The sequence below is a fragment of the Plectropomus leopardus genome, chromosome 23 (assembly GCF_026936395.1).
Source record: "Plectropomus leopardus strain MGB_pleo_1.0 chromosome 23, ASM2693639v1, whole genome shotgun sequence".
NCBI lineage: Eukaryota > Metazoa > Chordata > Actinopteri > Perciformes > Serranidae > Plectropomus > Plectropomus leopardus.
Window position 1 is genome coordinate 19,956,446 of NC_142198.1, and position 25,925 is coordinate 19,982,370.

The 25,925-nt window shown below is 40.3% G+C and overlaps 1 protein-coding gene across 6 annotated transcripts in view; it reads right to left on the reverse strand.

Moving 5' to 3' along the window:
• Positions 1-25,925, reverse strand: part of arap2 (ArfGAP with RhoGAP domain, ankyrin repeat and PH domain 2) — a 226,188-nt gene that overhangs the window by 128,409 nt on the left and 71,854 nt on the right. For all 6 annotated transcript variants that reach the window (XR_015775777.1, XM_088073950.1, XM_042511854.2 and 3 more), the window contains exons 14-16: positions 21,539-21,713; positions 10,210-10,335; positions 1,600-1,744 (exon numbers count right to left, since the gene is read on the reverse strand). Coding sequence is in view for 5 of the 6 variants with exons in the window: in XM_088073950.1 (XP_087930076.1) it covers positions 1,600-1,744; positions 10,210-10,335; positions 21,539-21,713 (446 nt within the window). In the remaining variant the exon portion in view is untranslated. The remainder of the gene's footprint in view (positions 1-1,599; positions 1,745-10,209; positions 10,336-21,538; positions 21,714-25,925) is intronic.

Here is a 25,925-nt window from a genome sequence, read left to right on the forward strand (position 1 = left end):
AATAAAAGCATTGTTTCCTCTTCATAACATCTGTTGCTGTCATTAAGGACCTGGCTTATGCTTAAATCATAAGCCATTATCAGGCTTCTCGCTCGGGAAGCACACACACACACACACACACACACACACACACACACACAAAAACACACATAAACACACACATAAACACATACATATGCGGTCCGACCCGATGGGAGTGAGGAGAGGGAGAGCGGGAAAGGATCGAGACATCTGTTTCTTCTTCCAGAAAAGAAATAAAGCAAAAAGTTTGTTGTCAGAGCAACTTTTTAACTGAATCATAATCTGAGCAGCGAGAGGGGAGGCGTTAGTGAACGCAGGGAAGGCAGTTAAAAACGCTGCCGTTTGCTTGCATCTCCAGCGCCAAAGTAAACAGGAAATATAGCGCTCGTAAAGCTGTGATAGGTTCTGTTAAACTGAATAATGCCCGAGTTAAGACTGTGCTAATGAGACGTATGACAATGGAGAGAAACTATGTTTACATGTCTGTGTGTTTATGTTATTGCACGTGTGCAGTAAATTGTAATAAAGCCGAATAAAAGAAAATAAATCATTTAAAGGCGTTTGTGTTTGTACGACATGAACAGTCACATTTAAAATATGATTTAGTGTCATTTTAAATGGGTTTGACTGTTTGTGTGTCTGTGTGTATGAGAGCAAACTTAAACGCTGAGAGCAAATGAAGCCCTATATGCAGCTTGAACTGCAGTAAAGTTTAAATTAAATGTAAATTATCACTTACTGCACTGGATTTAAATCAATATTAAATGTTTTGTATCAATATTAACAGTCAAATAACCATATTGAGTTGAATTGAGGTGTTTCTCAAGGCTTAACTTAAATTGTTGAAATCTATACTAAGCCCTTGAAACCAGAGCAAATTGGCTTCATCTCTTTCAAAAACATGGGAGGAAGGTAATGAGCAACTTTGCAAGAAACTACCTAAAATGAGCTTGTAATTACTAAAAAGTTACAAGAAAATTACGTGAAAATTAGCACATACTAAAAAAGAAAAATGGTCTTTAAAAAAGGAATAAAATGGTGTGAAAAAAGTGCTAAAAATGTAATTAACTTAACATATATAAATAAAATTTAATAATTTTAATGAAATAATTAATTTTTAATAATTTAATAAAATAAAATTTTCTTACATTTTTCTCTTTGTCTCCTGCTTTTTTTGGTCTTTTTTATTATTATTGGGGGATCAGTGGACTTAAGTCTCATAAAACATCTTTTATTGTATTTTGTAGATGATTTTTTAATGCCTGAAATGATAAAATCAGGCTGTTGCTGAATAGTCTCCTAATGGCAAGGAGATGCCAATGGACTGCAGAAACTTTTTTTTCCAATGGTCTTCTATTAAAAAAATAAACAAACATTGCAATAAACAGTAATATCAAACAGCAATACTTGCAGAACTGCAATACTTAAAAGTTGCAATATATGACGAATCATTAACCAAGTATAGAAATAGTATCGAATTATTGGAAAGTAAGCATGTTGTCCCAGCTCTAATATCTATGTCATTTATTAGTGTGTGTGTGTGTGTGTGTGTGTGTGTGTGTGTGTGTGTGTTCATACCCAGCTCCAGTCATTGTCTCTGTGTTGCTGACAGCCAGGCTGACCACCTCGGTGACGTCCACCCTGCCGATGGCCAACGGGCATCGCTCGTTCTCGTAGTAACTGAGGAAGCCGCCCTCCAGCGTACACCAGCGACGGGCCATGTCTGAAATACAAATATAGTCATGTAAGCACAGAAATATACAGATACATATAGATTTAAAACAGAATACGACTGTCATGCTTCTTTCTGCTTAGCTACTTAACTTAAAGGGGACCTGTTACACACACCCATTATTTTTCTTATGCCATCTGTCTGAATACACCTGTATTTACTCTCTGTATGAAGCAGCTGAATTATGATATATTACTCATAGTAAAAAGGCTTCTTAAGCAGTTTTTTTTAAAGATGTTTTTCAAGTCAAAGTTATGAAAGGTTGTTTGTAGTGCGATGAAAGATCAATGACTTTGAAACAGTTCAGTTATATGTTTTAAAATGAAGGTTTCTCTGTTTCCGTGGAACAAGCAGGAAAATAAATAATGACAAAAAGACACAAAAACTGTAACTTTGAACATTTTGTCGAGGTCTACGTTCTGACTATTTTTTCTCTGCTTCTGCCTATTGCTGTTTCTTGTTGCTATTGCTTCTCTGCATGTAATGTTTAGCTTTATGTCGTTGCTTCATGCTGCTTGCTTGTTGTTGCTGTTCTGCTGTTTCGTTGCATGGCTTGTGCTCTGTCTTAAGAATTCCTGTTTGTTATTGCTATTGCTGTCTTTATGGCATCCTGCTGTCTTTGTTCTGTTGATTTTATCATTTTATAGGTTTTAAGACATCTTGCCACAGGACTGCAGCTGGCTAACACTGGCACAAGGCAGGTTTCTATTAAACCTCAAATTGCGCAAATTGAAATCACAGATATAAAATACAGCTAATGGAAACACATCAATTTAAAACATTTATCGCAAAAAAGTTCTTACACTCACACAAGATGGTATTTCAGGTGCAAATCTGTCATGGAAACCCGCCAAGTGTGATTAATGTGTGTTCTCCTTAAAAAAACTAATGAAATGAACATTTTAATCATTGGTTTTGACTTAAAATTTGTCAATCAGTGCATCTTCATTGATCTGTTGTCAACTTTAGAAAATGTAGAGCTCCTTTCCATATGCACCCCGATTTCTCCAATATGTTTGTTGCTTCTGTTGGATTATAGGGCCAAACATTTGCATGCTGATACAATTTAACAAACTGGCTATTGTTCTCGTGGAGTCAGAAAAAGAAAATAATTAGAGCCTGCAATGTTAGTGATTGGTTTGTGAACAATTAGCACCACTCCAACCCTATTTAACACAGCTAATGACTCTCTGCGAGCTAACGCGGCACTGAGGAGAAATTGTTTAAAACTTCGGAGATAAGACACCGTGCATCACAGCTGTGTCACTTTCCTTCTCTGTTAGGGTGCATTTAACTAAAGAAAAAACACAAGTTGTTTGTATCCAAAGAGATAACACCACCTGAAGGCCGTGAAGTGAACATCCTTCCAGAAACAATATCCGAGATAACAGCGCGCGAGAAAAAAAGAACATCCGCACTGCAATTAGTAAAATAAAGACAACTGGCAGACTGTGGCCTTCTTTCCTAAATCAACAAAAGAAGTCTTGGCAGCATCACCAGATTTCATTTTTGCACTCAGATGACGTATGTCCCTCATTTTTCTGTCCATTAGAGGACAACTGAGTCAAGTCTACTGTACACTGCATGTGAGACTCCGAGTGCCGAGCAGATTTCAATCACGATCTCGGTGGAAAACGCTGGAAAACATACAGCATTGTCTTTAATGACTGTCTGACTGTGCGATTTACATAGCCAATGAGCATGAAGTTCATGAAAACATACCTAATTTTGGATTTTCAAAGTCACCGTGCCATCTGCTTTTGTGTTCCTCAACACACACGCACACAAACACACACACACACACACACAAACACCCCCTGTCGCTTGCGACTCCAAAGTTTCCACTGTATTCGTCTCATGAATATGCTAATTGTGGATTCCTCTGCCAACTGTGTGTGATGTTTCTGAAGGAACAGATATAGTTCCAATAAAAAAGGAAGTGTCTACAACTGGCTGTTAAAAGAAAAAGGATGTGATAAGCATAGGAAAGGAGGATGTCAGTTTCGCTCTATTCACCCTTGCGCTGCCTCTCTGTACGGCTCTTTCTTTGTCTTTTCCGTCTCCAAAAAAAAAAAAAAAAAAACCCAATCTGGACACAAACAGCTTGAAAACTGACGAACAAGATATTGGTCTTTTTTTTTCCTTTTCAAAAGTTGCTTACTGTGGCATTTAAAAAATACAGTTCTTCTGACCCCACTTCCAGAGAAAATAATAATAATTCCTGCAGCTGAAAAATCATCTTTATCTGAAACCAGAGGAAAAAAAAGAGAAACTCTGGTATTTAAAGTCATTACCAATCCAATCTGTCAGACGGGACGCGCTGTTGTCTTGGTGACGGAGAGGATAATGCACTTCACTTCCGTTTCAAATGTGTCCCTGGATTGCTTAGGGTTTTGCAGGAAATGTCATGTCCATCATTTCCCACCGGGGGATAGTTATGTTCTTATTTTGTGCAATATTTTTCCTGTAATTCTGCCTTTCTTCCCTCTGTTCCTCCTCTAATAGGGTAATAACTGAGTGGATTCATTTGTACAATCTGAAACCCTCACACAATCATCTTCTTAAGAGGCGCACTTGATTTTCTAACTGGAGTCAATTGCTATTATGAGCTGCTGGAAAAGCCGTAATGCCATTGATTTTTGAGACATTTTGCTTCATAATGGTTTCTGAGGTTACAGAGGTTACGTTCGAAGTGATGTACCGACAAATACTAACAGGTACTGTCCAGAGGACATGAGATAAATCTGAGGATGATTGTAGGGATAGGGAATTGTAGGAAATGGTGTGTTTAATTGACAATTTCTTTATTTAATTTTACTTTTTCCAATGACAAAATCCAACTCAATAACCAGAAAAAAATGTTTGCATTTTAAATTTCTGCAAACCTCAGATACATTATGTTATGACGCTCTATAAACAGCCACAGATAATTAAAAAAATAAATAAATAAAAATGGGGGCGTTGGAAAAGCAGCTGGAAAAACAGCCGTGGATTGCAAAAAATAAATAAATAAAAACATATGGGGGCTAAAAAAAAAAAAATTATGTTTCTTTTTCATGTCCCTTTTTGTGGGGAAAATTATTGGACCCCCTTTTTTTATTTTTAACCTTGAACGTCAAACAAACAATGGAAAGGGGTCGCAGAAGACATCACTTTGTCTCGAACGTCCTAAAACACCATTAATAGATGTAATTTTCATGATGACACACATGTCATCCAGATGCTCTCTCCTTGACCTACGTCTGACAAAATCTTTCACCCACACTGTAGGAAAAAGGAGGAGGGAGGCATTTTTAATTTCCTCTCAACTCCAAGGAGAAAGACACTAAAAATCCCAATGTGAATCTGGGAGGCAAATTGCTGCGGGACCCTCAGTCCAGACGTGCGGACACATGAATGGGCTCGACCGACCAGTTTCTGAAGACTGAGGACACAGAAGGTTGGGAAGGAGAGGGATTAGAGGGGCCAAAAGGTGTTGAGAGACGACAAATGTTTGACAAATGTAATTTCAGATACAGTTATCTCTTTTCGGTTTGAATGAATGAATATGAGGGATTTGGTGGACCGAGGAGAAGACAGAGGAGGTGATGATGACAGGAATTAGACATTTTCACAGAGGCCTGAGAGTAAAAAAAAATCTTAGACCAGGCAGGAAGTTGTACCGATATGACCCAAGATAAAAACCACTGGTGTGCCTGACATTTCAGTACCGTAAATGAGGAATTGCTGCAGCGAGTTTTAGTTTTTCATAAAGCAGTAATGAATGCCTTTGAATTCTTTCAAGAAATTTAACAAGAAAACTGGTTTTATCAAAGAACCGGTGGATCTTTTATCCACTAAACATGGGTGCTTTTAAGGACCTGTTGCTGTGGTTCTTGCAGATTTTTATCCCCCTAAATGTGGGTGTTTTTTTATACTTGTTACTGTGTTTTTTGCAGATTTTTAGCCCCAAGATGGCTACCCATGGGGATTTTTCCAGCTGCTTTTCAGCCCCTAGACATATGTCTTTTTAGCAACTCCTCACTGTGTTTCCTTTGCATTTTCAGCCACCAAAAGGGTGTTTTTTAGGGACTCATTTTTGCGTTCTCTGAAGATTTTTAGACCCCAAATGGGGGCTTTTTTAGGGACCCTCTGCTGTATTTCCAGCAGCTTCTGAGACTCTTGACATGGCTGTTTTTTATGGACCCATCACTGTGTTTTCCTGCAGAACATGAGTGCTTTTTGGCAACCCATGGCTGTATGTCCTGTGGAATTTTATCCCAAAAAGTGGGCTGTTTTTAGTGACCTGAGGCTCTCTTTCCAGCATCTTTTTAATCCCTAGATGTGTTATTTATGGACCTGTCACTGTGTTTCCTGCAGATTTTCAGCCCCTAAAGGTGGGTTCTTTTTATCGACTTATGGCTTTTTTTATGGCTGCTTTTTAGCCCCCAGATATGGTTGTTTTTTAGGGACCGCTTGCTGTGTTTTTAGTGGATTTTTTGTCCCTAAATGTTTTTTGCAATCTCTGGCTGTTCTTCCGCTGATTTCTGGGGCCTGAAAGAAAAAGAATACATGAAACCAGGCAGAGAGTTGTACCAATGTGACCCCAGATAGAGCACTTAGCAGTGGTGTTGCAGCACCATAATGACTGCAGTGTAAATGTGGAATAGCTGTAATGATTTTCCCTCAGTTGAATGTAACTATTATTCAGCTATGCTGTGATTTATGGCAGAAGTTGCTTCCTAGCGCAGCAGTGAATGCCTTTGGATCCCTTCAGCACTAGGAAACCGGCTTTATCAGAAACCTGCATGGCACCGAATCACACGCATCCTTCTTGCTTTCTCTGTTTGTGGTGCAGCATTTCCTTAGCGGGTGGGATACCACTAGCTTCTACACAAGCACCCGTGCATTGGGGGGAACAATACTGCTTGATTTACAATCAAGCAGCTGCGTCCATTGCCAGCTGTTCCCCACACACAGCAGCGGCCCTGCGGCCCAGCCGTTCTCCGCGGGAGTCCGCAACCAGCCGCCAGAGACAACGCGAGCGGAAGCCGACCGCGCTATATATGCCTCCACCAGCTAAATTGGCCCAATTAGCTTGAACGCCAAGAGTGCTCCCTGCATTGCATCTCTCTTTTCTGCTTTTTTTACCGTCTTCACCTCCTCTCTCACTTTGTCAATTTGTAAATTCCAAGTATGCAAGACTAGCAGGTTGATTAGACTAATCAAGTCATCAATGTGGCAATTAAACCGTCTTATTGTTCATTGACTGAATGAAGTCACAGAATAACATATTTACTCAAAAGTTCTGATTGTGTCTCCAGCTCCAGATTTGTCCCCCTAAACTTTATTTTATCGACACTGCACAGACATTTCAGTATGCATCGAAAAGCCGTCTGTGCCCCTTTTTCCGCTGAATCACCCTCCCTGCCTCGCTCTCCCACATCTCCCCCTCCCGCCAATCTTCTGCCTATCTCGCCATCAGACTAAAATATCTGTGATGAAGACATCTGCTGGACAGCTTGTCAGGGGGGCTGGAAATGGAAATCGAGAAACTGAAGGGATCTGAACGATCTGTCTGTGCCAGAATTACAGCCCACTTCATTACAGGGAGGAATGGACAGATATGGCATAAGATAAGGAAGGGAAAAAAAAAATCCGCCATGTATTTCTGGCCCAAGCAACAGCGCTGCATTTATGCGAGCAGTAATACGAGCACTCCAAAAGCATATTAGATTAAGACAAATTGTTTAGACAGGCTTTGTGTGCTCCTCGTAAAATATAAAACAGAATAACACAAAAATGTGAATCATTTAACACTCTTTGACAGCTAAAGGATATTTGGTTTATTATCAAAAACTTGCAAGTAATTGAATGTTCAGATTTGTGTCCTCAATAAAACTGTTAACATAATTCTCCCCCGCCTCCTCTCTCTCGCTGTCTCTCTCTCGCTCTCTCTCCTGTGTGAAAACAGGAGAGCAGCTGATGAAGAAAAGACAAAACTAATCAGAAATTACGGGTGCCATTTCCCCGCTGCCACTCACCATTTCAGACAGTAACTGCCTCACTCCCTCTCGAGACTCCTACGAGCACACAAACACGCGTGGACGCACACGAAGCATGTACACACTCTTTAATGTGAAAGTAGCATGAGTCACTTTCAGCCCCTTTCGGAGGAGGGGACTTAATTTGCGCTAGAATCAACTGTGTAAACTTGCAGCTAATAAAGTGGCGGCACACTGCAGAATAATCCTCGATTCCAGCACAAATGAAATACTGTTCTTATAATCCTAATTTTTATTCCCGGCAGCATCGACCCTGTATTTTTTTTTGCCAAACGCTAAGTAGTACAGTATTTTATTTCATTACGTCGGACTGGCACAATGATCCCCCATGCCACCTCTGTCAAGGCCATTACCAAAATTGCTTGCCAAATTAATTTATGTCGTACTCTCAATTTACCCCCATCAGTCGAAGAAGCATGAAAGCCGATTGGAGTCGTCTCCAGACAAAAAAAAAAAAAGTTTAAGATGCTGTGGCAGAGTGCTTTTATTAAGCCCTGAGCACAACCTATGAATTATTAAGAACCTGGGTGTATCTATAGACCATCTAACCATTAGCCTGGGAGCGAAAGGCATCCTGGAGTACGTTCAAAAATACCTCATCCCTCCGCGCTCGCAAAGTCCTGACAGCGCTTCCTCGTGATTGAAGAAGTTTTTAAACCCAACCCCTCTGAATTTTTCAACAGCTGCAGCTGCAGTTAAGGCGCCATTAAAGCACAAAAGCCAAACTTGCACGGCTCTTCATAATAGATGACATAACAGGGTGTTTATCGGCCGAAATATTACGAGCACTTATCTAAAGGGAGACAACTTTGGAATGGCGCAGTGTGTGAAAGTGGTACAAAATGCACCACGGAGGCTAAAATGGACCTCGACAAAATGGACACCTGTGGCGTTCGTCCATCTACAGCAGGAGCTCACAGAGAGCAGAACCACATATTGCCACACCAGTGGGTTTCGATAATAGCAGCCAGTTTTCCTTTTCTGCAAGTAGCTCACATGAACATGGGGAGTCATTCAAACCTCACCTCAGTCAAACCTGAGCAGGTACATGGGAAGAGCCTGAAAGCAACTTAACAAAAAATTAGATTAGCAAGAAATTTGTAAACAGTTTAAAATTAATTAATAAATAAAAATAAGAAAATAACTTCAAGAAAGTGCTAAAAATATATATTTTCTTTCTACTCTTTGAAACCTCTTTGCTTGGTTTGAAAGGGTTGCTCACTGCCTTTTTAACTATGCTCAAAGATTTGTTTCAAAGGTTTAAATGAACGTTAAAGCATCTGAACTCAGTCACAAAACTACTGTCTTTCCAGGTTTCAAAGGGTTAATATTTAGGTTCAGCTCTAAAACAGGCTTGTTTGAAGCCTGTGTGATCATCTCAGTGCCCATCAGATTAGACTCCCAGTAAGGTCGCCATGCTCCCACATCTCAGCAATTACGTTGGCGAGTGCAACATTATCATAACGAACAGAAATGATAACCAGCTACTATGAAATTAACACCCAACTTGCCATATGTTGGAATTAACCTCCAACAAATGAAATGGAAATAAATTCCATCTCTGCAAATAATGAGAATTTCAATAGACACTGGTGAGGATTTTCCCCATCTCCTCTAAGGGGCAATTTCCCAGACCTCAGCCCTGTTCATTAGCCAGCAAGTACACCCACCAATGAGAGCAGAGCCTGTGTGGGCTGATGGAAATGGAGATGGATGTCTCGCCCGAGATGTAGGAGATTCAGCTCGTTCAAATGGCAGGTAGCTGCAAGCTGTCACCCCCACCCGGAAACCCCCATTTCTCCTCCACCTTCCCCATAACCCCCTTCCCCAGGGGCAGCATCCAAAGCCAGCTCCTTCTCCTAATTACCCATGGGCCCAAGAAACGCTCCAGCTGTTTGGAGAAGTGGGACCGTTGCAGAGCAGGAGGTGCAGCAGCAGCTGAGGAGTTGGGGTGGGAAACGGAGCCTGATTAAAAGTTTTAAACTGCCTTCGAAGACAAAAAAAAGAACATTCAGAAGTTTTGGAGGAAGAGACTTTCAGGTGGATTTAGAAAGGACTGAAATTCTTTTATTTATTTCTATCTTAATTTTTTAAATCTGTCCCTAATTTATCCACACTTCCGCTGAGCATTCACTGCCGGGTCGTCTGACAACATCTTTCCGTCTGACAAGTATTCTCTGAGGACCGATGCATTTGAAAGACAGATTCATTGATCGTTTTGACTGGACTGTTTGGTGTACGGATTAAACGATTGGCAGTCTGACAACTGACAGACTGACACTGATTGATCGTTCAGCGCTTAACTGGAGTAGACCTCTGACAAACACGCAGTTTAAATTGCTTACAAATGGATTGATGGATTGATGGATTGATTGTCCTTGCCCGTTTTGCAAAAGTGTCATTTAGACTCACCGTCTCTTCCCCGGCGGTCCAGCGTTGTCTTGGCGGGGCCGGTGGAGATGTAGAGGAAGCCATCCATGAAAAGGGAAGCATCGGACAGGGAGGTGCTCTCCGACCATGGCTCGAGTCTGGGGAAATCTACAATAAGAGGGGGAGACGGAGTAAATGACACAGGAAATGGTTTCCCCCAATTAATGTAATGGTGGCAGGGCACCACTTTGATGCCTCTCTTGCACTCCTGTGTTTTCATTTCACCTCCACCTGCAGCTGAAAGTACCAATTTTAAATATGGTTTTCGCCTTACATGACCCCCAGTGAGTCCTTGAACAGTGTTATGAAAACCGTAATTTTGAAAATGTCAGATAAGCTGGGGCTTAGCAGGGCTAAGCAGTCTTTTATAGGTTGAGGAAAGTGTCATTTTTAATTGAAATACATCAATTAAAACCCCATTCGATTGAACGAAAAAAGGATTTTAACAAAGCTGTGAAAAAAGGTCTGTAGTTATGATTATTATTACTACTATGGATGTTTGCATTTAGCTACATGTAGCAATGTACTCGCAGCTGTCATATGGATGTAATGGACTATAGTGGCCCTTTCTCCCTTGAAAAATAATAATTCATTCGGCTCACACAGTGCAGACCTCCAGTTATCACTTATTTAATGCACAAAAGTGACGTTTTCGAACAAGACAGGTCTTCATCAGATGTCTGAAGTGACGTTTCAAGCGTCAAAACGTCACTGGTGCATTAAGTAAGTGATAACTGGACCTCTTTTTACTTATTTTTCATGTTTGGTTCAACACCTGGATTGCACACTGAATATGCATCCATACTTTTACTTCTGTTTCCCTTGAAAAATCATTTATAATAGCTTCTAAACACAACCAGACATATTCAACAGAAATAAAATCCGATCACAATTTGCCTCAGAGGGCTTCACTGACATACGACATCTCTCTGTCCTTGGACCCCCACAGTGACTGTGAAAAAAATACCTGAAAACACCCAATTTAAAAAATAGAGAAAAGGGAAACCTCAGGAAGAGCAACTAAGGAGGGATCCCTCTTCCCTACACAGACAGATGTGCAACAGATGTCGTAAAGAACAAAAAAATTACAGTAGCATCTGACAAAATGATACAAAGGACAGAGAGAGAGGTAAAGATGCACCACAGCAATAATAACAATAACATAACATATAACAACAGTAAAAGACAATATTCATAAATCTAGTTTATTATATAATGTAAATTACATGCATATGTTGTAGTTTATGTATGTGGCAAGAACAATCATATGTGTAATAACGGTGGAGGTATGACTAATAATAATGGAAACAATTGTAGGCGTCAGTCAGGACCAGGGCATCAGTGCAACCGTAACCCACGATCCTATCAGAGCCGCGGGCAGGACCATGGCAAATAAGATAAAATAATCACTTTGATGTCTACAACAACAAAGTGTATTCCACTGTTATTTATTTATAGACAAAAATCTCAAATACAAAAACCCATTCATTTGGAAAACAAAAATTTGTCTTCATGTCATCATGACAGGATTCCAGTGAGGATACTTAATCATCGGCCAAATACAAAATTTGATAAATCATGTGTGCAGTCCCACAGTGCCATTCAGCGGACACAGAGTCATATCTGCATTACTGCAGCAACAACATATTATCTCGAAATTATCCGTGAAGCTGTCACGTGTATTCATGGCTCAATGAGGCTCCATTGTTTAAGTGCCCTTGAGCAACACACTGCTGATGACTGTTGTTGCTGAACCTGAACTTTGACCTCCATGTGGTGTGTATTTCCCCACAGGCATCCATGAAGATGCACAGTATTATCTGTTTTTCCCACAGAGAGCATAAAACATGATCATACAAACTACTGTTTATTTAGTCATGACTATTAAGGCAAAAATAGCATGTTAACTCTTTGAACCTTGAACAAATTGGTATGATTTCTTTTAGAAACATGGAGAAAAAAGGCCATAAGCAACTTGGAATATTCCAGAAATTGCAAGAAACTATTTGATTTTCTAAATTATCATTAAAAAGCCAGGGGCAAACTGTCAAGGTAAAAAAGACAAAAGCTAGGGAAAGATGTACTTAATTTTGATTATCATAATTACATATTTTAAATTGTGTTACAGAATTAATATTCTTTAACAACTTTGGAAGGTCATTTCCTTATGTATTCTTTATTTTCAGGTCATTTTCTTGTCTTGTCAATTTATGGGTCATTTTTTCTTTTGTTACTAATTTCCCGCATCAAGCCAATTTGCTCAGGTTTTAAAGTGTTAAAAGCCACAAACCTTCATGTACTGTATCTATAAAAAAAATAGCTTTACCTTCCGTCCCTTCTTCATCTTTGTCCATGTAAATTAGCAGCCTTCCTCCCACATTTTTCTCCTTTTCTTCTACACCCCCTCTTCTCGTCCTTTATGCCAGCTTTGAGAGCTCCCCACATTCAACCTTATCGTTCTCAAATTCAATTAGCTTCAATTCTGGGGTTCAATTTTCTGCCAGAGCCTTGGCAATATCTTACAGATTTTATCTCCACTACCTCCAGCTCCCTCATCAAGCAAGGTAAAATAACTTTAATTGAAACCACTTTTAATTGAAGCGACATTTCCACCCTTTACTGACACCAGCGACGCCTCGTCACAGGGCCGCGTATCATCCAACTGAGAAAAACAATCAGTTCATTTAACAAGACAGCTCACTCTGAATATGTGCACGCTCTCTATGTGGATTGTGTCAAACTAATTAACTGTGTCCACACGCACATTATTAATACTTGAATAAGGTCAAATATTATGAATACATTATCATATTATTCTAAAAGAGTAAATAAAAAGGGTGTCATATAACATGTAAGCACCTAAATAAAATGTTTTAAAGTCTTATATTGCTAAGTGATGATAATAAGAGCCCATGAATAATATAAATAATCTTTAAAAGGTAAAATCTTAAAGGTAAACTATGCAGGAAATGTCGGCTACTGTTTGTAAACAGTTTCCCCACTAAAGTGAAAGTAGGCAGGTTTCCATTAACCCTAAAAAAAACTGAAACTGCGAATATAAAATGCAACTGATAAAAACATTTCAATTAAAAAACAAATCCCCACTTATCACAAAAAAGTTTTTTACACTTGTATGATTTGGTATTTCAGGTGATTACAAAAAACCATTTTTCACAAAACTGCAAAAAAATTCTAATTCTGTTTCTTTGACTTTATTTCTCACCTCTCTTCTCATAATGTGCTAAATATGTACACTAAAAGATCATTTTTGAGTATTTTTTAGTCAAATCCTCTCTTTTCTATGGCGGAGTTAGCTTGTCAGGCCCCATCACACTTGATTGGATACATTTATGTAACCACCAGATGAGTCATCAACAATATATTTACTTTTTTTGCATAAGGGATTTGATATAAAAATACTCAAAAATGTTTTTCTTCCAACATGGTAATTATAAATGACGACTATAAAAAAACAACAACAACAAATACACCACCATCCATGATCAGTCGAGCTCGTTGCAAATCAACAACACCCCCATATCTGGCCTGACACAGGCATTTTTATGCACTGTAACCATTTACAACAAGTGCAATATATTTCTGAAGCCATGCCAAGGAAGCAGGGCCAATCAGGAGCTGTGTGACATAAAGCCGGGGTGACATTAGGGTACAAACATCTGTAATTTCGCTTTGAATCTAACACGGACAATGTGTCTGCCAATAGCGGCACCATAAATACATGGAATCTGACAGAATTTAATCAGCAAACTGCAGGGAAGTGAGTCCAACACACACACACACACACACACCAGCACACACAATAGTCGAAGCACTCAGGTTGGGAGAATGTAAATAAGCCAGTGGCTTGATGCTGTATCAGTTGTAACAAGGCTCTCTCTGTGAGCCGACTAAACAGTCCCTCTGGGCCCCTAAAGCTGGACTCTGTTAAGATGGGACTGTGATGTCTGTGGGGGCGGCAGTTGAGAAGTCTGGCCTGTGCTGATTGGCCCAGTCCCCAGTGAAGGGAGGTGACATGACAGAGTGTTCAATTAGCCATCTGGTCGCCCACGGCAATGGTCACAAAGTGGTCTCCGACAAGCAGTGGACAGCGGGGTATTCAGAGCCGTTTGCTCACAAAAACACACACACGGAGACAGTAACACAAATGGCAACATATGCAAGGCAAGCACAGATAGCATGTACAAGTCAGCGAAAGATAAAAGAGGCCAGAGGAAGTGTGAAAACAAACAGTCATTCACATGATTACAGAAAGAAATTTATTCAGCGCGCTGTTTAGCCAGAGGCCACACAAACACTTTTTAGCTAAAAGCGCTTCAAAATTAAAACCATCCACACACAGACACTCCACCAGGGAAAACGCCTTAATTAGAAAGACTTAAAAAAACACTCTGCAGCTGCTGGTGACCTCCTGACCCTCTAACAGCCCATCGTGAGTTTGTGCATTGGTTAAAAACATAAACAACGTCAACAAGCACTGCAGAAACTGGCAGAGCCTTTGCAATGTTGCTCACAACAGGGTGGAATGGAGACCCAAGATGAAACGTGGCCTCTGATTTAGAGTTTGTGTATATGTGTGTCTGTGTTCATCTTTTTATTATCCACACAGAAAGCCTGCTGGATAAATTTTTAATGTGCCGCGAGATTCAGAGATTGGAGGCGTCAAGGATGCTAGGGTGGCAACAATAAAACTTCTTTGCCTCCAAATCCGTGGTGTGTCATTTAGGAAGAAGCGGAATGATGTCGACAGTGAGAGGCAGCGCTGCTTAGCTTGGTTTTACAGTACAATGGCCTCCTGGGTAGAGTGAAGAAGCGCCATAAAACACAATTTACATGTTTACATTGCTCTGTTTACAGTTTAGGCATTAGCTGATGCTTTTATCCGGCAATTTACAGTGTGATGGCTGGCAGGGGTTCACTGTCTTTGCTGCAACACACACAAGTTGTTTGGTGCAGAAATCCAATTTGAACCTTAAAGAGACTATTTGTAGATTTTTTTTTTTATGAGTTTTGCATCTTACAAATAGTTTTCATGGCAGAAGTTTTTGTTTGGGGACAAGTATGACACTGCTTTCTTCTGGGAGGCCCTAAAGTGGAAAACTGTTTAGGAGCTGTTACTTAGCCACTGCGGTGCTTTCAAAGCGAGCGGCACATATAAATACAAACACGAGTCCCACCAAAGTTCAGCAAACAGCAGCACTTAGATCCAGTGAGGACACTGCTTTAGTGGGTTTCAAACACAAAATGTCTTCATATAGGCACAGTTTTAGTCTTTTCAAGAGACTTACTTGACACTTGAGATAAAATCAAAAGACTTGAAACTACTTTCTTGTTTGCAAGGTTATGAGATCACATGAGATCATGATAACGCGCAGGAGTCCTGCTGTGGTTTCCCACATAGTCTGCCTACTGTAGAAATATTTACCAGAGGACACATTTCTGATTTTGCCCAGTATATATACTGTCATATCACCCAACCTTAATGGGAATCTGATCTCATATGTTTTCCTTAAGATGGAGTATAAACAGATCTAACATATCTGTGGGTTGTTACCAAGGCCAAGTAGCAGATGGAGTTCAGTTGTTAATGTTAACCACCTGTAGCGTTTAGGAACCAATTACCAACTTGTCTGTCCAGTCAGAAGGAGACCAGTGGCACCAACACAGAGGGACATATCCAAAGACTGAAACTTCTTTTGTGTGTTAATAAACTGCTTGTTGGCTAAACCAGCCCTCTGTGTTGCCCATTTAAGCCGCAGACCTGGATGTGACAGCAACACTGGCAAAACCGTCAGTGTACTTGTTAAATTAGCCGGCGAGATATGAAGAACAGACACAAATTGGGATTTTGAGCTTGGGGGCCAACTAAGAGACTATAATTTATATTTCTGTTTAGTTTCAAAGTTATAACTCATTTGACTTCTAACTGTTCCCATTCCAGTAGTAAGGGAACACAAAACATTGTCACTGAAGTGCATAAGTACCTCACAAAACCTCAGTTTAAAGAAAATCTGAACTATTCCTTAAAGCAGTGTGAAAAATGTTTTACATCAGACCTTGTAATATATACATATTTCACATTTTTTCATCTATGTTGGCTTATGTAGCCTACAGAGTGTAACATATGGGAACATACTAGACATGAAAAATGATAAAGGAATCTAAAAATATACAATAAACCACCTCAGTGGAAGCCTTTGACTATAAGGGATAGATCCATCATCGAAGCCACCCTCAGGGGCTCCTAAGATGCGTCGAGACACTGCCCTGGAGAGCTGCCATTGGCTTTTTTATAATGAAATCTGGGATGGAGATATGTAAATGAATGCTCCTGCAGAATCCCAGGATGTTTTGGGGCGAGCAGGTGTGGGCGGGACGGAGAAGCCCGCAGAGGCCTGCATGCATGCACTCAAATGTACGCAGAAAGAAGGAGCTAATGAAGTGCTGGATGTCCTAATGCTGCAGCTACAAATGAGCTGCGGTGGAGAGAAGGGACAGTGAGGAGGTTCTAAGAGACGCAGGCTGACAGTTTTGTTTTGATACACGATATCCAGGGGAAATGGAGGGTTTTCCTATTTTTATTTCGACAAACTGGGAGCGCGATTCACACTGTGAAGAGACGCAGCTGCTTTGTTTTCTTCACACTAAGAAATACTCCAATTTAGACTTCGGTTGTTAAGAGGATTGTTCAGGGTGACGATTGTTTATTGCCGGCTTATCCTACTTTCCCACTGGAGGGAGAGTTTTTGAATTTGGAGAAGAACCATGTTTGCCATCATATTATTCAATATAAATACTGTTTACAGAACCATGTGGTGGTGGAATGAAGGCCTGACATTCACCTGTGTTGTGCTTTATAAGGTAAAACTAGTATTACTGCCTAGCAGTGGTATGCCTCCACAAACCAGTCAAGTTGCATTTAGAGAATACATCCACGTCTTTGAAAACACGGCACCAAATTTAATTTAGTTCATTATGGAATCCAAGCAAATGTTTGTGCCAAATTAAACAAATTCCCTCAAGCAGTTCTCGAAATATCCAGTTCACCATAAGGAGACGGATGCAGGGTCACACTGGCCTTGACCTTTAAATTATGATCACCCAAATCTAACCAGTTCATCGTTGGGTCCAAGTGGACGTTTGTGCCTAATTTGAAAAAATTCTGTCAAGTCATTCTTAACATATCACACTCTTGAGAATGGGACAGCCAAGCCAAAAACACAATGCCTCCAACCATGGCCATCACTGGCACTGAGGCATAATAAAAGGAGAAAACTAAGAGGAATACACATAATGCCATGACAGCAAACACTGCTGCAAACAGATGAAGTACTTACATGTGTCCTCATGTTACCCTGCATGTGTGGAACTTCAACTGTGCCCCCAAGCTGAGGTCTCTAAAACTCTACAACAACTCCGCTCTCTGTTTTGCCCTCGATATTGGCTGCTAGCTCCTTTTATTCTTCTCTCTATCTTCACTCTGTCAACAGTGCGCTATACAGCAGGGATGGTGTCATGTGGGTATTGAATTGTTCCCGGTCTCCGCCAGACATAACAACTGAAAAAGTTCAATTTTTGTTTAATCAAAATTTTCACAAGTCTTTTTTCTGTTTGCTGGAAACTCTTGGGGGCTGCATGCACAAAAACAATGGAGACGCGACTTTCAGCAGCTTTGTGTGAAGTGACAATGTGTCCGGCTGTAGGAAAATGTCAAATAGGGAATTTGGACAGTGTTTTGTGTGAAGCCTTATAATCTTATTCAGCACCACATAATAGTCTGTTTCTTCACTGTAGTTTGACAAATTGTCCTTATAATTATGTTTTTATAGTATTTTAAAACCAGCTTTTAACCCTGCAAGAAAGGATTCCAGTGTACATATTGTCACCTGTACAGCTGTGTTGAAACACACACAAGTTCGATCAAGCTGTAAATTACACACTTGGGATCAGTCAATAATTCTCAGTATCATGCCTCATAATTTAATGTACAAAAGTACTTCATTTCTGTGTGTAGTGATATAACCCTGTAGCTTCTTTGCAAAGTTACAGAATATTGCCAACTGAAGAGAAGATGATGACTGGCATTTGTTTCCAAATTTAACTGAATAAAGCTCTGAATGAATGCTATCAAAATCTCATCTAAGATAGGTATTACAAAACCAAACAGAACATTGATGTGTGGTGATTTTACAACACACCAAACTGCAGTGAAGCTTGAGTGCAAGACTTTAAAAGGGATGTTTCACTGTTTTTTAACCAGTTTTGTATCAAAACAATGTGGTTAGTACATGTAAATTAACTGTTGTTATATTCCCTTCATCTAGTGATGATATCCCCCTGTCCCCCATCCACAGGATTACGCTACGTAAGGCAAAACGTCAGCACTTCTCTCTCAAACTCGGACCGAAATCCGATTAAAGGGTAAAACTTGGCAGAGCTGATCAAATATTTATCAAGATTATGTTACTGCAATGCCTATTTCTTGCCTTAAATGTTTTCAGAAACATATTTAATGCCGTGTTTAGCTGTAATAGTGAGTTTCTGAACAAGGAGTGAAAACGAAGGGTGAAAAAAACTGCGATAACGGTATAACTATGCAGAGCTAAGCAAATACAAACCAAGATTCTGTAACTTTGTTGCCAATTTCTTGCTTCAAATGTTTTCAGAAACATAGTTTAGCTTACAGTTTAATGTTCTAAGAGATTGTTTGTCACCAGCTGGCTGCAAAATGCAGAAAAACCTGCACGTACATCCTATTTTTGGTGGAAAAAGGGACATTTAAGGAGCAGCTTCCTTGTGGTCACATTGCTTTATAGTCCCTACAAAAAAAAATAAAACAAAATAAAGTCTGTCTTGGTGTCTTAGTCCAGGCAGCACTCGAACATTGTTCCAAATTAGTCCACACTGAGTTTGAAAAGGATACTGAATATTAACAGATTTTCTACTGTTTAACAACCTGTTTTCTAGCACCTTTGTGACATTCAACATGACACACAAGTTAAAAAATCATAAGGGCACCACTGCAGAGCCGTGCACACAGCTCTGGTCTACTGGCAATGGGAAAGGAGTCGCCTATTTTTAGCAAGTGTTTCTGCATTAAAAAAACCTGCATATGCACGCTAATTTTGGTGGAAAAAGTGATATTTAAGGAGCAGCTTCCTTGTAGTCACACTGCTATATAGTCCCATCCTGCTGCAGTGACTGTTGACCCTGAGGCAAGATCTCCATTGCAGCCGAGGAACATTGTGCATCTGTCACAGTGGCATTTGGGTTCTTGCTAACCTCCCTGACCCGTCCTTCTTTCCTGCAGTAGTTGGTCAGTTTAGTTGGACATCCGTCTGTATAGGGAGCCTCTGGTTAGCTCCATATTGTGCGTTTGTTAATGATGAAGCCACAACCCCTGAACACATAATGAGTGTATACACCGCCTGCATGCTACACATTTCAGATGGACAATACCATACGCGTGAATGTGTGTGTGTCCGTCTGTCTCTCTCGATGTGCGTCTTCTAGCACACCTCCAAGTAATGGCCATAACCATGGCAACCAGGTGACCCATGCTAGCAATTAGGAGTCCCTAACAGGCTCAGTGCCGGCGTGTGTGCACAGATGCGGCGCATACATTATGTAAAATACCGTCCCCTAGAATTCTCCCCCCGGCCCCAGCCAACGGCCTCTCTCGCTCCTTTAATCTAACACATTCCTATCATCAGCCCCGTGTGCAACCACACAAACAAAACACACCCGTCACGAGGAAGCCGCACAACACAGCACATCTGTGCCGAGCCTCCGATGCCGGTTACACGAGGTGGGTAATACAAAGGAGAGTTGGGGGAAAGGAGCAGAGAGTTTTTTTTTTTTTTTTTAACCTCAAAACTCACTGGCTTCAAATTTGTGGGTTTTTCTGCCTTCATTTCCTATTCATGGCAGCGGAAAAAAACCTCCCACTGTGCTTTTATAAATGTGGTGGCGCAGCAGTGAGTGTGAGTTTTAAACATGATTGGCTCGTTAAAGTATAAAGACAATGGGCTGACTATATGTGGCGCCGATGGTTGTAAAAGTCCAACTCGCACACCTAGTTTAAAGGCCTTCTCACAGATTTATGTGAGTGCGTTAGCTCCTTTTTCAGGTCTGTCCAGGAGAATATATGAGTTATTCTGTTTCATAGCTACTTTTAGTTGTCTAGCACCTCACCTGGCTTCAACACTGGCCCTGGAAAAGTTTCCTGGATACTGGCTGGAACTCTTTTTTCCCTTTGTTACTGAATAAAAACTGTTTACAGTAATTGTGTAAAAAAAATACATGCAGATGCCAAAAAGCCAAAACATGAGAGATTGATTTAACATTGTGTTTGCCTGCATGCCTGGCTCACTCGCTTAAAAGCTACAGTAGTAAGCAAGTATGACTTCCAAAAAAGAAGAGTAAAGTGCTATCTAACTACATTCAAGCCAAATACAGGACTGATGCAACCACAGTGTTGGAACCAAACATTGGTGGATTCTGACACAATGGGCTCCCTAAGCACCATAATGCAAAAGCCCCCCCATGAGCAAGAACCACAGTCTTTGTGATGGTTTTGACTCTTCAGAATCATTTAACGTGTCTTTTGGTAGTTTGGTGTCTATTGGGGCCACTTTGTGTCTCTTTTAGGTAGCTTTGCTTCTTTGTGGTCATTTTGTGTCTTTTTTGGTTGTTTTGTATCTCTTAAAAAACTATTAAGTGTCTCTTTGCAGATTCTTTGTATCTCCTTGTGGTCTTCTTTTACTCTTTTGAGTGTTATGTGTCTCCTTGTGGTCTTTGTAAGTCTTTTTGGGGGATTTTGTGTCTCTGTGGTTATTCGTGTCTCTGCAATTATTTTGTGTCAGTTTTTTGGTCATTTTATGACTCTTTGACATTACTTTGTGTCTGTTTGCAGTTCCTTAGCATATCTTTGTTGTCTTCCTGATCGGGTCTGTTATGATAGTGTTCTGTGATTTTTGGTTGTTTTGTGTCTTTTTTGGCTCCTTTGCATCACCTCATGAACTATCTGTGTCTTTTTTGAGGTATTTTTGAGTGAAATCGCTGAGGAAGCTAATTTTTAGCCCGGGACATGCAGCATCAGCCTGTATGGAGCCATCAAGTGCATATTTAGCAAATACATTTGGAGCTGGACTCGCCCTGAATGGACTTTGGACCATACGCTAATGATTCAACAAATAGGGCCCATACTGTTTTAAATTTTAAGTGATACATTTAGCTTTGTTGTGGATGTAAACTGCTAAAATGTGATAATGAGGCACCCATAGTAACTTACCAGAGAGTTTGTTCTGATGCAGAAACTCCATCTGTAGCTTCTGTCCAGCGCGTTGAGCCAAGAGATACGGGGTGGAGGAGGTCGGATCCCCGGTGGCACACATAACATCTGCCCCACTGAACACCAGCGCCATGGTCTGCAGCACGTCAGGCAACACCACAGCTGCACACAGCGCCTGCACACACATACAAAAAAAGGAGCACATGAAGAGTTTCTATGTGCTCGGTCTGTTATGGGTCTCATGAGGTCAAGACCATTTATACAGTTTGTCAATAATACATGTGTGGGGTAAAACTGGATTATTAATTTTGACATATGCGTAACTCAGATTCCCGAGGCTGATTTGTAATGGCCGCACATCTTATTCATGCAAGTCCACCTGTCACTTAACGTTTCCTGCTGTGATAGACTAATAAAAGACTGAATGAGTGCAGTCGCGGCTCATTGCATTTCTAAGTAGCTTCCTACAGCTGGATTAATACCTTTAAAAATTTCACATCCCAGACAATGAACCAGTGAAAATCCCTGGAAATGCGAGCGTGGTCTCACTTCCTTGTGTAGGAGGAGCAGCTTGCCGTCGCTGTGTGTCTGTGTGTGTGTGTGTGTGTGTGTGTGTGTGTGTGTGTGTGTGTGTGTGTGTGTCTGTGTGTGTGTGCATACCAGGTTGATAGAGGACAAAGAGTCTATAAAGCGGCGTCAGAAAACCATATAAAGTTTAGAATTGAGTTCCGCCCGCTGATCTCAAAAGAGAAGTTAAAATAAGATCAAACTTTAATACTCCCTGTGGGAATCATTAAATCTATAATCCCTGTGAAAAAGGAATATAGCAAATAAGAACAGGACAAATGGGCCATATTAAATATAATGAAACTAACAGTTTCGGAGGAGAGGAATGTACGAATAAAGGCGTGAATTACAATGAACTGAGCAAATAACAACAGCAGAGCATGCTGAGGCAAAAGGGAAATACATGGAGCGAATGCTACGTTTGAAAGCAGTATGCGAGATGTGTATAGTATAAAATTGACAATAACAACAAAGCAAAACAAAATATATAACTAATGTGACAGATCAAAGTAATGAGGGGTTTGAGTTAGTCCCACACTGCACAATATTTAACAAAAAAGCTCAATGTGAACCGTGGCACATATTGTAAAATATAAATAGTTAGTTATAGACTATGTAAATGAATGATTTGTGTAATTTCCCTGAAATGCTGTCATGCAACACTGCAATTTTAAACTGCCAAGTAAAACACAATAAAAAATATATTATAATTAAAATGTATTAAATCTATGGTGAAAGTGGCAAAAGTTATACAGTATGTCAAAATAGAGAATAATACTGTCAGTTTATATCGAAACAAAGTGTATCTCTCCATTAGTCCTCATTAAGACTAAGTATAATTCTGTTTGATTACAGTTTTAAACTAACGATAAGCTACAATATAAACTTGGATACAGTCATTTTAAATCTGACAAAGGGACTTGTTACTTGCTGCTAACTCTAGAAGTATCTACTCTGTGTGCAGGAGAGGCTTTTGGTTAGCATGTATACACTGGTGTGCAGATACCGCAGGCTCTCGTTGGTCTTTCGTGAGCGCACATACGTGAACGTGGCTCCAACACTTGGAGCCTCAGGCTACAACAAGGCACCAGTGATGTTTTTCAAAACAACTTGGCACGTTGGGGCTTCAGGATACTCGGATTACTTATGACGAGCATTATGGAGACATCTCATGGTTTTGAAACTTAAATGGAGTTTAGAAGCAATTCTAAAGTGGAAGAGTGGGCAATGGGAAAAGTTATACATTTTTAAAACGAAAATGTATCGGTGTGGGTGTATCCAAAGGCTTCAGAAATCCCCTTCAGAGCAGCAGAAAGCATCATAAAGGTGTCAGGTGTAAGTTATTTCAAATTGTGGATTAAACAGATTCTGTGTTGAACATTTTGTGTCATTTAATCCCAGATACACACCAAATTTAGTCAAAAAGGAAAGAAACCCAGGGGGGAGCTGAGTTGAACAAACAAAAAAGTGGGCTGTGATTGGCTGAAACACCTGTGAACCAAAGACATCTCAGAAACTTCTATATAAACTTTAATAACTCCTTAGAGGAAGAATAATTTCAAAAACTGGCACCAAGAGAAAAAGAAGAGAGATACTATTTATTTCATATTATACTTTGTGTATGCCTTCCTGCCTCTCTCCTTTTACAAAAGCACTTTGGTACTTTAGCCTTGACTTATTCACAAGACAAGAATCGATTGCAGCCGCTGATAGCACCATGAATTGTGTATCACTCGCAAGCGATATCTGTCCCATCTCAAGGTCCGATTCACAAAAGATATTGTACTAAGGATATTGCAGTGCAATTATCTGTGTGGCAAAGTATCAATGTTGCCTTTGCACTGAGAACATAGTAGGCAGAACATTGGAGCAAAAGGAAAACTGAAATTTTCAGATTGTGAGCTACAGGTCCTGACCGACAAGGTGCAGAGGCATCTCTTAAATCTTCAAGCAAGGAGGTTGTATATGACAGATATAAACCATATTTGGTTCAGGCTGGGCATCACACCCCTTATAAATGTGCTTCAGTTGCCACAAACTCCCTAAAGATTCTAATAACTTAACTGTGAATAGCTGTTAGCACTGGTCTTTGGGAATTGGGCTATTTTTTGCAATGACACTCATTTTTATAATCAGGGGCCACTTTGGTACCAAATGTGAGCATTTTATCTGTTTTAAATACATGGAAAAAGCACAGGAGCTCTGAGATGCTGATTGCTTTGTAGTCTAGTTCTGGGTACAGTTTCCAAATTTGCCTTTAAATGTTCAAATAGCACAAAAGCTACAAGACACTATGTGCTTTGCAGCGCACTTAAGGGTGCATTTTACTCTTAGCGGGTGCACTGAGAATTACACGACTTCTTTTCATCATAACTGAGCAGGTTTAGTGTCCACAAAAGCAGCACCATTCTTATCCGAATTTGCCTGAAAATGTGCAAATAGCACAGAAGCACCAAGACGCTATTTGCGTGGCAGCACATTTATCGGTGCATTTTACCATTTGCAGGTGCAATGAGAATTAAACAATTTCTTTTTGTCATATATGGGCATATTTAGTGGTTGCAAAACCATATATCGTTTTTCGGATTTGTCTGTTCTTTACAGCATATGGTGGTCATTAAGAGAACTGTTTTCTTTCAGCCCCTTTGCACTGGTTTCAGCATTCACCCATAGGACTTCCCCAGGACCCTGTTTAACAGACTCGCTAAAAACATGAATTCGTCCTTCAAAAGAAGAAGAAAGAAGTACGTATATATAGTGTCTAGCCAAGCAGACATGCTTTGTTAGAACTATTCACCTGTTTCACACAGTGGGCCACCTAAGTGAGGAAAGATTAGAGAGTCAGAAGAATACAGTCTGATGGAGGAAAATATTTTCTTTCTCTCTCTTTGTCTGTCTCTTCCTATCAGTCCAGTCAATTGATGTGACATTGTGCACGATGACCCGCAACAAAGTGGATCAACAGAGGAGTCGAGTGGCAAATGGCGGAATTTCAACGAGCAACCTCTCCTTTCATCGGACTCAGAGCGAGTCAGTAAGCTGCATCGATCTGCCACAAACAAGCAAGATCTGTCTGAAAGTGAGGCCTGGCAAAGCTGCGCATATACACACAGGCAAAGCACACACACAAACAAAGCACCTGTCAATATAACCTGCCCGCCCACATAAGGGACCGCCACTGAGGTAAAGATGCGTGTGTGTTCCTGGCACATTTATTTCTATCTGATGTGCACAAATTCTGCAAAAAAAGCATTTATCAACAAAAAAGAATGTGTATAAGAGATATGATTTATTCATTTGCTTCCTTTGTCTCACCCACACTTGTGCACATGCAAGACGGGGTCAGATTACGGCAAAATACTCCCATGCAACCTGGCCTTATTCTGTATCATCTCTGGAAATGACCCTCCGTGTCATAGCAATTACTGCAGCCACTAGAGGGTTTATGTGTGTGTCTGCAAGTGTGTAATGATATAAGAAGGTCCTTTGACACCCCCCTCTCTAGGTCATGTGGCCTGCGGAGACTCTGTGGAGGTCACGGGGATATGAGCTCCTAATGGGGAACATGGGACTAGAAGAAACAGAGAGGGCGGGATAAAGAGAGAGCGAAAACATCTCAACGGAATAAGCACGCACAGCTGAAATTATACGAGACATATTGATGCAGTCAGGTATAAATCACTTCACTACCTTTTTATTTTCATTTCATTACTCGAACTGACACTTTAAACGGTAATTTACTCTATGTGTTGAGTGAGTTTCATGACCCTTGTGCCTATAAAACTTGTTAAAATGCCATCGCGTGATTTCAAAATTGCAT